At 52.9% G+C, this 15910-nt stretch overlaps 1 protein-coding gene across 1 annotated transcript in view; it reads right to left on the bottom strand.

Moving 5' to 3' along the window:
- The window catches only part of TG (thyroglobulin), a 204856-nt gene that overhangs the window by 140581 nt on the left and 48365 nt on the right, over positions 1-15910 (bottom strand). Inside the window, exons 25-27 of the mRNA XM_054590517.1 lie at positions 15726-15834; positions 11335-11526; positions 5836-6000 (exon numbers count right to left, since the gene is read on the bottom strand). Of these exons, the coding sequence (XP_054446492.1) occupies positions 5836-6000; positions 11335-11526; positions 15726-15834 (466 nt within the window). The remainder of the gene's footprint in view (positions 1-5835; positions 6001-11334; positions 11527-15725; positions 15835-15910) is intronic.

The raw sequence follows: 15910 nt of genomic DNA, 5'->3' as shown, positions 1-15910 counted from the left end.
CCAAGATGCCGCCCAGTCCCCCTGTGACCTTGAAGGCGCAGGAGAGAGCTCAGAAAGCGCCGACTCTGCGGGCCACCCACCCACACATGGCAGGAGACCGCTGGCTCCCAACTCGAGACAATAAAGACGATCACTTTTGACCTTTAAGTATTATTATGAGCCATGGATTACAAGAGCCAGTTGCTATTAGGAACTTTAGCCAGTGACCCAACGCCATAATAAGCACCTTGCAGGTCTTGTCTGATGTCAGCCTCATAAGTCACCATTTAATTTCCAGGTGAAGAGTAAAACACCCGGATTCAAATCCTATCTCTTTGGCTCCACATCCCATGCTCTAATCTCCACACTCGGGAGAAGATAGCATGCTATTTTAGGATCTTGTCCATCTCCGATGGCCAACGTTCGTAAAGGTCCTTGTGTTTAGAGAGGGGTGTAAGGAAGATTAAAGAAGTTCAGTTAAACACTGAACGATTTGGAAAACTCAGCTATTGAAGTCATGAGTCCCCACCACAAGGAGGGCCGGGCTCTCGGGAGCGAGCCCAAATGAGGGAGCTGGGCTTCCATTTGGTTTTGCTTCTGCAACGGAAATAAACGACGATGCTGGAACCTCCCAGGCTGGCAGACACTGGGATAGGAGGTCTCCTTAAACGGCCCGCTCACAATTCTCTTCTGGCTTTCTTGAGGGTATGGGAGTTGGTTATAAGAAAGCGGGGAAGGGAAAACCTAAGGTGTCTAGGAGACATACGCTTGGACCTCGGGGCCTGAGGACTCACTTGATGCCCCCCAGGGGAGACCTGCCCACATTCTCCTATGACGCCAACGCAGAGCGGGCCATCTGCTCAGGTCATGTCCTGTTTCCACTATGTCCCTGTGATAACATCTGCTTATTATGAATGTCAGGCTAGGAGACCTTGAAACTTTTCATAGGGAAAGTGAAGAATTTTTAAAACGTATATTTTTATACCCCAATCTATTTGGAATAACTTTTTCAAAACATTATAGATATAGAGTTTTTTTTTGGAAACATAGATGTAAAATAAATAAAACTTCAGGCCATGCATCATGATTCTTATTTAGCCCATGAAAGTTGGAGAAATGACATCTTATCTCTAGGGTGCTTTATTGCTCTGAAATCTGAGACTAAAACCAATAACCTCTTGGGGTAACACTGAGCATTAGATTATGGGCTCCCAATAAAAGTTCAGATCCCCATTCCTGGCCCTGCCCACGAGCAATGACCCTTGAGGGAATTCTGAGAGGGCGCTGCACCCCTCGGCAGTCCCCATTTCTGACATGGGTGGGTCGCGGAGCCTCCCACGTGGTCCTGAGGATCTTAACTTCATCTGGCATGTGTGGCCTGCTTTACATGGAGGGGAAAGAAAAGTCATACGTGCCCTCCACTGCCCAGAGAAAAGCAGGCGCTCCATACAGAGAGGCGCAGATATCAGGGTGTATTTTGGTCCAGAATGCACGGCACTGCCTTAGGAGCCTGCTGCCGTCGTACAGTTTTGGTCCATCTCAAGACCCTGGGGCCCTGTGTCTTCCAGCCTGGTGAGCCTTAACCTCATCCTTGGTTTTGATTCATTTCAACGCAATTCAGTCCAACAGAATTCAGTTAAATTCTGCACATGAATGTCAGCACCTTGGTAGAGACAGAGATCACTTGACCAGCATCCATCATGGCTACTGCATCCTGAGAAGCATCTTTGTAAATCCCCACAAGGAAGTCATTAACGCTCCCCACCCCGCCTTAGTGGTTCTAATTGTCAACGTGATTTTCTCGAACAGGATGGCTATGAATGTAGCCCAACACAAAATCATAAATTTCTGTAAAACCTTTTTCTTCACTCATCAGTTTTTGATGGTGTCTGTATATTTAATGTGTGGCCCATGGCAACTCTTCCTTTTCCAGTGTGGCCCAGAGACGCCAAAAGGTTGGCCACTCTTGGCCTAGAACCTTGTCCCCTTCTCACTGGGTCAACGTCTGCTCATTGCTTGAGCACCACAGTCTGCCACGCCTCCTTCGGGAAGGCTTCCCGGAGCCCGCTGGCTGGGTTCCACTCACAGCACTAATCAAACACCTCTCTCTTTAAGCTCCCACTTGACGGTATCTGCCCAGCTCCCTGAGTGCTCCAGAGCCCCCTGGGGCTGGGAGCTGGTCTCACCCCTCGGTATATCACCCATGCCCAGCATAAGCTCTGTCGGGCACTGGTCATCACCACATAAATGACGACGACGGGGAACGAATGAGGAAAACAAAGCCGTCAATGATAGGCAGAGCCCAGCAAATAAAGCAGAGCTTCATCTGCCCAAGTACAGCCACTGGCCACCAAATTAGTTTTCCTGACACAGACTCCTGACCCTTCACTCCATCCCCCAAAACTTCCCAGCTTCAGTGCTGTGGACTGTGAGAAGGTACATGGAACCCAAGCAAACATCATTCCTCCCCTTCCCTGCTGAAGAGTATTTTAAGGTAGACTGTTTGGACTGTCCAAATGCCTGTCGCATTCCTCCCATGACAGCTGGGTCAGAATGTCCCCGTTACACAAACAGACCTCCAGGCTGACTCACCACCCCCTCCCTCTGTAATCAAGGCTGCAGACATCCACGTACACATACATGTAGGGCGTGGGGGGTTTGGCATGGAGCCGGTTCTCGAGGGTTGATGGGTATCCTGTGGTCTTAATTTACTTCAGAACAGTTCAGCATAGGTCATGGGTGCTGTCTGGGTGGTCAGCTGGCATCCACAGTCTGGGAGTGGGCAGGACGCTACGCCGGACTACCCAGAGTTCAAGGTCACCTTTCGCTGGCTGTCTTCTCCTCTCTGCATCGCTTCCTCCACGTCAAGACTCGTATTTCTGGCCTTCCCTAAATACACTGTGCTTCTGAAACCTTGTCTTAAGCTCTGCTAGAGCTCAGCACAGGGAAACACATGATCAGTGAGACCTATTGTAAAGAACGGACAGGGTCATCCTGTTTGTAGGCACTCAGCAGACATCGACTCCAGGGGCATCTGGTGACAACAAGCAATGTGGATGCACTGGCAGTTTCTCCATCAAGCTCCCAGCACCCCAAGATAATGACAGTCACTGATGCAAAACAGACTCCTGTGCCGGGAACACCAGCCGCCAGGCTGGGCCTCACCATTGCTCAATACAAGAAGCCTTTGAAACTCAAGATAAACCTGCAGTGGTTCTGTTTATCCTGTCAAATGTTAAGTCCCTGTGGGCATTAGGGGACATTTAATCTGCCTGTTTTTCATTCATTTACACTCCAAGACATTGTCAGAAATGAGACACATGCAGTTCCAGAGCCTTCTAAGCCTTTTTTCTTCGTAATAGGAAGGTCAATACAGCCAACACCTAATTATTGAAAATACCCAGAGATGCTCCCCTGGACATTTAGGAGGTGCAGACCCTGCCCAGATTCCCCTTGGGTCAACCCAGGCACAAAGGTCAAACAGAAATGGATGGCTGAGCCAGCCCACCCTCTCCCCTCTTCGCGGCTGCTCCCACACCTCCCAGGTCATCTCTGCAACTCTAGCCCGGCCCCTGGCTTTCCTGTGTGGTCATTGGTCCCTTCCTCCCCACAGCCCTTTAAAATAGGCTGGTAGCTCCAGCCTCCAACTGGGACATCTTGAACTTGCCTCAGGCTGCTCCAAGTCCCCATGACACGATCTCCTTCTTAAAGTTTTGACTGTACCCCAAAATATACACATACACACAGGCCACAAAACAACCCCCAAACTTCCAAAGTCCTTTGGGAATCAGTGCTCAGGGAGGCCAGACAAGGGCACATTCTTTGTTTCTTGGGCAGCTACCAAACACATGCTCCAGGTCAAGCTATTCACTGTAGATTTATTGCCCGTGACTACATCATACGTCTTTCGTCAAGTGCTTGTTTTCACCCTGGGCTACCTCTCAGAGTAATAGATACCACATGTTTAAGATCCGTCATGTACATCAGTGCTTGATCTTACTGATCCCCAGAAGAAAAGAAGCGCCATGGAACACACTCACACACATTCTGTCTGTATTCTCTGTGCCAGGTCTTGCGCGCCATGGTGTAAATCCAAAAACTAATGAGACACAGTCCAGTTCTTAAAATATAACAAAAACAATGACAGATTTTTAAAAGGATAATGTTGCCTAATATGAACACTGTGTGTCAGACCCTCTGTGAGTCCTTCACGTATGTCACACACAAGTGCCTGTATAGAGATGCAGCTAAGAACGTCACCTTGGAGCCAGACCGCCTGCTCCCAGCCCCCAGCCCCTCTGCTCACAAGCTCGGAGATGCCGGGGGGCCTCCCCTCTGCGGGCCCCCATTTCTTCTGCTGTAAAAGGGGCACAATGGTGACAACAGCACCTCCCCCAAGGCATGGTGCTGAGGGTTTGTCAGTTAACAAAGGCGACACCTTAGAACAGTGCCTGGCTCACAGGGAGCCCCACGCGAGACATTTCTGTCATTATTACTGTCGTCACTATGTCTCCATTCATCTTCACACAACGCTGTGAGATAGGAGCTGTTGTTACCCCATTTTTGAGGACAAGCAATGAAGCCTCATTAACTCACTCAAGGTCACACGCTGGTGTCCAAAGCCAGTTCCACAGCACAGGCCAATGCTCTGCTGGGCCAGGAAGGGACACAGACAGGCGAGACCCAATTCCACTGCCCTGGCCGCTGCCCTGCCCGACAGAGCGATGTATGTGTGGAGCAGGCGAGAAGCTCTGCCAGGTGGTCTGGGAGGGCTGCCAGAGGCGGGGACCATGAGTGGCCCCCCGTGAGGACCCCGAGAGCTGCAGTCTTGGAAACCCCTCCGGGAGGCGGGGAGCCGGTGGTCTCTCCCAGCTCTCCGAGGGCTCCGTCCAGCCCGTCCCCTCCAGCCTGGCTGACACCTGCACGCACGCTCACCCTCCCCAGCCCAGAGGTGCAGCTACGGCGGCGAGTGCTGGGTTCAGGTGCTGGCAGGTAAACAGCGCAGAGAGGAGGTAAGATGAAGCCGGGTCGCCTCCCACCTCACACCGGAGCCAGAACAGGTGAGTGAGCAGCTGGGCCCTGTGCGCACCATAAACTCAGACTCCTTAGGCTGGAAGGAAATTTCCAGGCTGCCTAGTCAGTGCTTCTCTCAGCTCCCAGGCCTAGCATTATCCAGACAGCTTGTTAGAACTGATTCCTGAGGGTCTGGGGTCCCGGCACCCCATGATTAGAATGGACCGTGAATTGTTGCCATAGAGGCGAAACGAGCCCAGGGCATTGGCTTGGGGACACATGGCATTTTTGCCATCGCACATTTTTCACAGACTGTGCAGTGCCGGCCACTAAAGGGCGAGTGTTTCCCCGTGCACCTGGACTTCCAGCCGGGCACGCGCTCTGCCGTGGCCAGTGCTGTCCGATCCAAGCACCAACCATCAGAGGCCCAGCGTGTCTTTCCTGGTCCTCTGCTGACTCCACCGCCCACAGGAGAGTGTGCTCATGCCAAAGAAGGACAAGAGACCAGGACGCAGGGCCAGGCCACCCCGGCCACATCCAGACCAGCCAACTGCCATCCACTCCCAGGTGCACGCGTGAGCTGGGCTGCGGTCGGCAGCGCCCCACCCCTCACCGAGCCAGCCTCCCTCCGGCCAACTGACAGCCTAGAGAGCCACACCGGTGCTCCCTGCACAATGCTGCTGACATGCTGTGGGTATGTTTCCAACAGCATCTTTGGCACAGTTTCTTTGCCGGTGTATAAGCTGCTCAGGGTAAGGAGAGGGCGCCTAAGAAAGTGGCATAAAACCTTGGCAGACAGGAAAACTAGATCTGAAAGACCATGGACAGAAGGCAGAGACTTACTCTTGAACTCCTGGCCTCCCAGACGCAATGTCACCTGGCGGCTCCCCTGCTCGTACGTCACACCAGGACACGTAGCATTCGCCTTGGCTTCGGAGGGGTCCCTCCAGTCTTGGACGCTGCAAAGCAGGACGTCAGGGGAGCTCAGCAGCCCGCAGACGATGGGACCTGCAGGGTCACACGAGAGGGAGCAGAGGTTGACGTGATGGGACAAGCAGAGCCCCTGCAGAGCCTCACCTGGGTGTCCAAGGGCTTGTAGGATGGGGACAGGAGATGGCTCCTCGGGGTAGACAGGGACCCTGGGGCTCAGGAGCCTGGCTTTAAACTGGGTCGTCCTTCCCCGAGAGTCGCGCCACTGTCTTACGGGCAAACACCGCCATGCCTGCTGACCCTTCCCTCCTTCCTTAGAGCCCTCCTTCGCAGGCCAGCAGAGATCGCAACGCCGCGTGTGCCACTCGGGCCTTACGGCCGGAGCCCGCTGTCCCCGTTTCCTAACACCACCCCCCTCCGACACAGTGATCTTTCTGAGGCTTCAAGGAGCTGAACGGCAGCTTCCCTCTCTCTCCCTCTCTCTCTCACACACACAGACACACACAAAGGAAATCAGCCTCACAGGGACTCAGAAAGGAGTGTTTAGGCTCGAAGTGAGGAACTACGACAAACGACGAGCTGTGCACCGTTGTCTCAGGCTTCCCTGGTGGGCAGTGAGCTCCTCGTCCCTGAGGCAGCCAAGCAGCGCCTATGGGCCCACCAGCCTGGGACGCAGAGAGAGAAATCGGTGCCAGCGGAAGCCCTGGACTCTTTTCTCTTGAATATGTCTTCTCATTTTGCATTTTAAATATCTGCCCTAAAAGGATGACTATTTAGTATCAGGAGGACCATCCCCCGGTCTGATTGAATTTGTGACTTTAGTTACATGTCTGCAATGTGCCAGTTACTAGGTTAAGTGCTTTAAATGTATTAATCCCCTTAATTCTTACTGACATTATTATGTTCCATTTTCTTGATGAAAAAGCTGAGTCTCATATAAGTTTGTGGCCCAAATTTATGTAGACCTATAAATTAAATAATTTATACATCTACTCAGATGAATAATCTTCTTAGGTGGTTCAGTTGTTTAGATTCTCCTAGGAAAAAAATATACTACTCCACAAGGCCTAGTCCCTCCCTTTCCCGATTTATGTCCAAATCCAGACACAGCTTCAAACTCATCTCTCGCCAAAATTTGCCCAAAGTGGTTGACTCATGCACACCTGGCCGAAGGACTTGCCATTTGTCTACCTGCCTCCCTCCAGCCACTCTCACCTGCAGTCTTTTAAAACTCACTATCTACCACAGCAGCTCTGTCTCTGTGTAAAGAAGTCTACCTTAGGGCTCCTCTAATATGGTGGTTCTCAAGCCAGGGTGCTCAGACGGATATATAACAAAACAGGGAGAGCCCTGGCTGCTGTGGCTCAGTGGACTGAGCGCCAGCCTGCGAACCAAAGGGTTGCCGGTTCGATTCCCAGTCAGGGCACATGCCTGGGTTGTGGGCCAGGCCCCCAGTAGAGGCAACCACACATTGATGTTTCCCTCCCTCTCTTTCTCCCTCTTTTCCCCTCTCTCTGAAAAATAAATAAAAATTTAAAAGAAAAAACCATAGGGACAGTTTTAGAAATGCTCGTTCCTTGACACCCACCATAGAGTTCCCGATACGTTGTGGCGGGGTCGGGAGGCACTGAGGAGTTAGTGTTTGTAAACAGCACCACAGAGACAGATGGTTCTAGCACACAGACAGAGCCCAGATGCCCTGACCTGGAGGGACCACTTCGCAGATGAGGAAATGGAGACAGGAAAGCGAGGGCGGTCCAGCTAGTGATGAGAAAGGGGATGGCCAGCCAGCAGTGGTGTGCCCGCCACTCCTGGACAGGGGGCGGCAGGGGCCCGCTGAGGGCGTCTGAGCGCCGGGGCGGCCCCTCTCCCCAGCCAAAAATCAGAATCATGGAATCAAACGAGTGGCAGGTGTATTGTCCGTCTGCTCCCAGACCTCGGAAGAGAAGCCCATGCAGCTTTCTTCTCCAGATGCGAGAGGATCAGTGGGGACTCCGCGTATCTGAGAGGTGGGGCCCGCTAGCGATCAGAAGCCACTTTGCTGACCCTATTGCCAGCTGCCATCACACTCCCATGGCCACAGGAGTCCCCCTGAACCCCACTTCCAAGTAGTCTTGACTGAAACGCAGGTCTGGAAGCATCATGAATTTTCATTTATAACTACCAGTGGCAATGAAGCCCTTTAGGGGTTGGAGGCAGGAAGAGGCTGGAGGGACTGGAGGGGAGAGGGGAGGAGGGGCAATCTGCCTGAAAGTTAAATGACTTTCCAGACTTCAGGGAAAGGATGGTGCAGGAGTCTGTTCCTGGCCGTCGGCAGATCCAGCAAAAGCTTTAAAGTTAAGACTGCAAATCGGCCCATTGGACAGGACTGGGAAAAACATCTCCCGATGTTTTATGTCTGTCTCAGAGAGAGCTTAACTTGCAGCCCAGTGAGGCGGCCATTCCAATCCCCAGAACTCACAGATCACCGGTGACACTTGCAGGGAAAAGCAATCAGGCCGCCTGCCAGAAACGGTGTGGAAAAAGGGTTTTGTGGGCTTGCTGCTCCATGGAAGAAAATAACTCTTCCATATACGATCCTAAGGAAAATGAAGTCAACCTTTCCAACTTGCAAAACCATACGGTGTGGTGAGTAATCAAGCCTCTGGGGAAACTGGTGTCCACAGAAAAGACATGTAGTTCAAGGAGGCAGAAGGCTTCCTGGATTTGAACCACAGTGTCTTTAAATTTATGTATACATAAAAGCATGCTATCTACATGGGTGAGGGTTCTGTGCATGTGTGTGTGTGTGTCCATCATCTCTCTATCTTCTGCTTACCTAAATACCGGCATGAATGCACATCCTATAATCATAGAGCATTAAACCTACAAGGAACGTTCGGACGCCCCTTATTCCAGCCCAGCTTCCTGCCCTACCAGGCCAACATGGCGTTCTCATTTCAGCCACCACGACCGCTGTCAGCTAAACTCAGCATTTTTCGGTCCTCCCCCTGGGGCCAGGATTAAATGGCTATTACATCCTGCCAGAAGTTTTAATCCACCAGGGTGCTGGACACGTGAGCTTGGATACAAAGAGAAGAGACAAAACACTATTTCAGGGGAAGAAAGTGTGAGAAGGATTCAGAGTTGTACAGACTGAGGTCAAGGGTGGGGAATCTAGTTTGGGGTTAGGTGCAGTTAAGAGATTAACACATTGGACAAAATAATAATAATAATAATAATAATAATAATAATAATAATAATAATACAGTCCAGATTATAGACAGATGTGAGGATGAACTTAATCTCCATCCCAAATACGGTAAGAATGCGGCAACAAGAAATGGGAGTGACAAATCAGTGCAGGGGAAGGAAGGTCGGAAAGGCATTCAGCATGATTCCCAGATTCTTGGCTTGCTTGCTCTTCCCCGAGATGGGATTTGTAACAGAAGTAGCTCATTTAGGGTAAAAGCCATCTGTCTCTGCAGGGACACGTTGACTTTGAGATGCCAGCAGGACACCCAAGGGATCTGTGCAGACATCAGACGGGGGAGGGCACCTGGACCCCTGCGGAGACCCAGGATGGGTGGAGGCCGAGCCAACCGACAGCTGAGCTCAAAGGAACGTGCTGAGGATGCTGCGCGAGACTGAGCCGCCTGAGTAAGAGGAGGGCACCTGGAAAGTCGGGAGAGGTGAGTTTAAAGAACTGGGGAGCGGTCGGCAGTGTCGGCAGCTGGAGACAACCCGGCCAGGGAGAACGGGGAGGTGGAGCTGTGACTGGCGAGGAGCTGTGGTAGAAAGGAAAGAAACAGAACCGGAGCTGGAGGAAAGACCCCAGGTCACGAGCCCTGTGGTGGCGCACTCCTCTTGGCTTGTAAGGAGGCTGAGAGTCTGGGAACCTCGGGCGTGCAGAGTGAGAGCTGGGGAAGGGCAGTGGCTGAGGGCAGGAGAACAGGGCTGACGGAGGGGCCAGGCCCCTGAGACGGGGGAGGCAACGGCACTAGCACCCACGGAGTAGGCTCTGCTCTCTCAGGAGGAATGATGTGCAGAGGCTGGGGTTCATCGCAGGTGATGAATGCGTGAATGAAGCCAAGGTACGAATGTCTGCTTACTGAGAAGCCCAATGTCACAGTTAACGTTCTTCCAAACACACGGAGTCTCCCTGCCTCTATCTCAGCTCACACGAAGGCCCGCCCTGGGCCAGACTGTCTCTCTCCTCTCGCCTTTTAAACACTACCCAACCCACAAAAAATATCCCACGTGTCTCCTCTTCCAGGAAGATTTCCCCTGACTACCAAGTCCTGTTGGTATCTCCCACCTCTGCATTCCAAGGCTCCCATGGTCTCAACACTCCTGCTGCCTTATTTACCACGCCTGGTGCACAGCAGTGCACAGCACATGTTGGCTGGATGGCGGCACAGACGAATGAATGAAGGTCATGGTCCTTTCATGGCACCCCTGCCCTCCCAACCAGACTCTAAGCTCCTTTTGTCTATTTCCAACACCGAGCACGCTGGACTTCATATAGATGGTGGTCACTGGAAGTGAGGTCATGAAAAGACATATAAGACTACACATTTTTTTTTTTTATCTTCAGAATTCTCCACAAACTGAATGCAACAGCCTCATAAATGGTTGTAGTTGTGTCCCTCTGTTACTAAATTCCTAGCATACGAAAGGCCAAATCCATTTTGTGTCCATTGCGTTTATAGCAAAAGCCCAATAGGAATGACCATTTTCTATATTATTGCCTATATTTCATGGACAAGGAACTGTGTCTTAGTTTAAGCAACTTGTCCAATAGTGCACAGCCAGGAAGTGACAGAGTGGTGACCAGAACCGAGGTTTGTCTGTTCTCAACCACTAGTCTACACAGCTAAGAATATGGATTTATTCCTATAAACAGAAGTCCATCCCACTGTTGAGAGACAACGGAAAATTCCAGCCTAACAATCACAGAGTCTGGCACTCTGCAGGCACTCAGCAGATAATCATTGAATGAAGATTCTGGATGTTGGGAATGACTAACCTTTTTTGACCAGTGTGGCCAGTCTGGGCTCCAGGGCCAACAGTGAGATGCTGTTGAAGGTGCCCATGGGCTCAGACCTCAGCTCTATCGCTTGGCAAGTTCTGTGTCTAGGAGCAAATGGCTTAAATTCTCTGAGCTTCAGCTGCTCAGTTTGTAAAATGGAGCTCATAATACCTTCTCTGAAGACATCAATAAGGGAAAAAAAAGGTTTTACAACGTGAGGTGGCCAGCACGGCATATGCCATGTTGAAAGAGGCACCGTTTGTCCCTGACTTTGTGTACGTGAGTATCCCCTCCTACATGCATGTGGTCACCACATGCCCAGGAAGTCTCCGTGCTGTACATCCTGGCTTCTGTGACCCCGCACATTTCTTTTGTAGACCACAGATGGTCATCTACATTACCTCCTTGGACTTGCACGAGGATGAAGCCGTCACAGCACATGTCACGGTCACATGCAAGAAGGCAGAAGAGATGAACGTCTGTCAGATTGGTCCCTGAGGCTGCGAACACGGTGGGGTTGTACATTCCAGAGAGCGTGTTCTGGAAACCAGTTGGTTCGAAGCTTTTCTGACTCCGTATGGTGAATTCTTGGCCTGGGGAAAAGGCAGGAAAAAAATGTTTTTAAAGATTGCAAAACAATGCAGAGTTCTCTGTGCCATGAAACTTGTGGACATGTCTGTACAGGTGGAGCGTGAAGCCAGCAGACCTGGACAAATGCCCATGACCCCTCAGCGGGTCTAAAGGTGATGTATGGAGAACTGACGTTTGTTACTGTTTGTATGATGACCAGCCAATAGTGAGCTACAACCATACACACAGAGACCACGCCACGTGCTTCACCTGCACGACATCATCGCGCTTCACGGCCCTGAGAGTTACGTTCCACCTGCTCTGCTATCCCGTGTGTTTCGGTAACGCTGCGTTTTGAACACATGTTGGGCCGGAAGCTGGGCCCCTGTGATGCTGAAGTCTTGTTGGATAGTCTACCATTTTCCCCAGCACGTCACTGTTTTGCGCCACCAAGTAACAGGTGAGTGCAGGGCAGCAAATGCAGAGAAATGGGCCCGGACACGATGCTCGTCGGCCCACGTTCTTCCTCTTGCCTCAGATGGCTGCTGGCTCTGCCTCCAAGGTGACAGCCGCGATGTCCCCTTCGCTCTGTGCCTCTGGCCCTCGTCTCCGTAACTCAGTAACTCAGCCGTCCCCACCCTTCCCCGCACCTGCCCCCACCCAGCTACGTGCCTTTGTGTTTCCTGAGCTGGGTTCAGTATGTCTCTTTTTAATCTGTCAATTTTCATTTGAAATGGAATTGTTAGTTTTTGCCAGCCCTCTGGTTACAAATGTCATGGCTTAGGTTCTGTCTGTCCTTGTCCCAACTCTAATTCTCCAATGAGCCCTGTTATTTTTAGAGCATCATTTTGCAAATGTGAGATTATATATCGCATTGTTGCCAAAATGCCTGTCCTATTATTATGTCCTTTGTGCCTTGAGGGAAGAGAGCCTTACCCAGCTAACGGTCTTGCCTTGGTCTACACAGTCGCTGGGTGGCAGAGAGAACACCAGAGCCTGGTCGTCACCACCCCTGCCTCCCACCACCCAGTGTTTGCCAGCTCTTAACTGACTTGTGCACCTGGAGCCAGGGCAGAGCTTACAGTGTGAGGCCCAAGTGCACAAGCTGCAGAACAAGGCAGAGCTGAATGCAAACTTCTATAGCACCCTGGCCAGCAAGTTCCTAATCCCTGAGAGCCTCAGCTTACCCATCTGCACAATGGGATGACCACATGTAATACTCGTGGATGTTGAATGGGTGAAAAGCTAGGCTGTACGTAAAAGGCCGGGCCATGAGCCTGGCCCTCCATGGATGCTCAGCGGCTATCTTGCAGGTCTCCAAAGGGCCGGCGTCTTCTCCCCACATGGCCTGGCTCGCTCCTCCCTTCTCCCTGACTAGCCCCCGCCCATCCTTTGCCAAAGCCCAGCTTAACGTAAAGGGCCGCTCCCTTTCAGTTGTGCCCTGAGGTCCGGGGTTCCCCTTGCATCCTCTTTGTAGACCTGCTCTGTGAACGAGTGGATGGGGTTACACAGTCTCCATGGAACCTTTGAGCACTGCCTTCTGATTCTGAAAAATCACATGGCCACTCCTCCGCATTCAAGGCCACAGACTTGAGTGCATAGAGACAGAGGGTGGTTCTGATCGCCAAATCAGGCTGTCGTGTCCTCTAGGTCAGTAGTCCCCAACCTTCTGGCACCAGAGACCAGTTTTGTGGAAGACAATGTTTCCACGGCCGGGTGTGGGAGGGGGATGGTTTCGGGATGACTCCAGTGCATTACACTCAAACTCACCTCCTGCGGTGCGGCCCGGCTCCTAACAGGCCTGGACCAGTACCTGTCCACAGCCTGGAGGCTGGGGACCCCCTGCTCTCGGTCACGTAAGCTCAGGCATGTGAGCAAATGTGCCTGTCTACCTACCCAGCTGCCACCGGCTGTGCTGGGGACATTCAGAAAATGTGTCCTTTACCCCTCAGCTATGACATTTTATTCCCGCTGTACAGGAAGACACATTTAAAAGTCATCCCTGGTCAGAGCAGGAGTCTGAAGCCACATCCAGTGACTCTGACTCCCTTCTCTTCCCACCACACCGGGGTCCAGAGTGGCTGGGTCTCCGCACGTTCTGCTCAAGAAATAGAATTTTTTTTAAAAAAAGCCGAACAGAGACAAAAATAAAAAGAAAGAAACAGGCAAAACACAGTGCTGCCCTTGATTAGTTTGGCAGCAAGGAATCTTCACCGCTTCCTTTGCAATTTCCCCCAAAGTATAAACTTTCAGGAGAGGAGGAGGGGGAAAATAGCAAACACTTAAAAACAGAAATACAAATGTGTTTTTTAAAGATGGGATAAAAGGCCAAGGTATAGTTTAAAATAGAAAGTTGGGAGGGGCTCCTTATTGTATTTGTTTTCCTTTTCAGAGAGTAATCTCTATGCTTTGTTGTTTTTTAAAATGGAACAAACGCTGGGCAGGAGTGCTGGTGGCCCTGGCCGCAGATCAGAGAGCTCTGGGCTCTGTGGACTCCGCTCCCCCAGCGGGACCGCCCCCAACACAGGACGGAGGCTGTCGGTGGAAGAAGGACCAGAGACAAAACATACAGACGCTGTCCCTGCTGAGGACCGAGGTCAGATGAGGCTCCGGGCGTGGGCGGCGTCACCGTCCCCACCTGCTGCGAGCTGCTTGCAGTCCAAGTCTGAAGCTGCCGGGAGCCAGCCCCCTGCCCTGAGTTACAGTCCTAAGAGAAGGACATCCTGTCACCTTTCATCCCAGCCCCCAAGTCCCTGTTCAAGGGCCCTTGGCTGTCCTCAGGTCCCCAGCCTTAGCCCCGGGTCATCAGGACACTTTTCAGCGAGAATGCAAACAATCGTACGAATCTCCTGCACTTTCTATTTCCATGTGCCAAACACAGTCCCAAAAGCCTCACATGGGTCCTCTCATGACTAGCGACACCTGTTTTACTAGGGAGGAAACACAAAAGCCTAGAACGTCCGGGAACGCGGCCCCCAGATCTCGGATCACGCAGCTGGCGCGTGGCAGAGCTGGGACAACCCCGACAGGCGGCTCCGGCATCCTCACCCTGATCCGTACAAAGGGCGACCCTGGGGAGCAGTGACTCGCGGAGGCTTCGCAGCTCGCAGGGCGGCGCCAGCCATGGCCCAGGGCTCACGCCCCTGCATCATGGGCACCCTCCTGGCCCTGGCCGACAGGAGGCAGGAGGCCGGAGGCCGGAGGCCAGCAGCACAGGGCACAGGCTGCAGGATTCCAGGAGACACCGGCTGCGTCTCCCACACGGGCTTCGCCACCCGGAAGTGTTTCCCTGCCCGCCCCTCCGTGAGCTGTGCGGGGGAGTTCACACTCAGGGTCAAACCCCGCGCCCCATCTACTAGCGGTATGACCTTAGGCAACTTTCAACCTCTCTGAGCCTCAGTTCCCTCATCTCTGTAGAATGAAGATTATGATCCCCTTTAGCCCTTTCTCCAAAAGTTTCTCTTAAGGGTGGAATGAAAAAGTGTCCGGGCAAGCGAACTGTGGACTGCTGGACACGGAACGCCCTGGCTGCCGAGAGTGTGGCCCGGCCGCCAGCCGCCCCCTGATCCCTGGGAGGTTCTCGGAAGGGCAGGTTCTGGCCCTGCCCTGATGCGGAGGCGCAGAAGGTGCAGTTTTCCAAGCCCCCAGGCAGCGCTCGTGCGCGTGCTGCTGGAGGAGGCCCGAGCACGGGGTGATGGCAGAGGAAGGGCCTGGAGTTTGGACGGGCTGTGGCTTTGGAAGGTCTGACCACTTCCCGGGGGGTGGAGACGACAGGGCAGGAGAGCGAAGCTCCACGCGCAGGAAGGCCCAGGCGGGGCGGCTGCAGGAGCCTGGAGCCCAGGGGCTCCCGTGTGGCAGGCAGCCCCACAGGGTCGCGTGGGGCACACAGCCTGGACCCCACTGGGCGCTGCCGGCGGCCTTTGCGTCGCGCTGCACTAGAGCTGTCCCCCTGCGGAACGGCCCTCCCAGTCCCTGTGTGAGGCTCAAACAGCAGGACCCCAGTGCCAGTGACATGCACAGTCCTTCGCCGTAGGCTGTCTGAGGAGGACGGCTCAGACGTGCCTGCCCGAGGAGGACAGCGGCGAGGGGAGGGAAGTGGGGCTCCGCATGCGGAGGGGTGGGGGCGCAGCCTGGCTCCTCCCCGGGCACCTGCTGGCAAGCGGCCCCGAATGCCAGCCGTGAAAGCTACGGGGTTCAGAGCCCCCGGTGTCCGCCCACTTACCCTTTTTCAGATACACAGCCCGAGAGTCCTGGCCCCTGCTCCTCACTCTCAGCTGGCACCCGAGACTGCCAACGCCCACGGCCTGGGCGTTCCCCAACGTGTCCTGACCCTGGGGATGCAAAGAGGCTGCGTTGTCATGTCCCGTGATGGCCGCACCGACAAGTATTTATCAGCCTTAAAGATGG

This window comes from Pteronotus mesoamericanus, unplaced genomic scaffold (assembly GCF_021234165.1).
Source record: "Pteronotus mesoamericanus isolate MK-2021 breed Mesoamerican mustached bat unplaced genomic scaffold, CSHL_Meso_final scaffold_174, whole genome shotgun sequence".
NCBI lineage: Eukaryota > Metazoa > Chordata > Mammalia > Chiroptera > Mormoopidae > Pteronotus > Pteronotus mesoamericanus.
The sequence above is the reverse complement of the archived record's forward strand: the minus strand, read 5'-3'. Positions and strand labels throughout refer to the sequence as shown.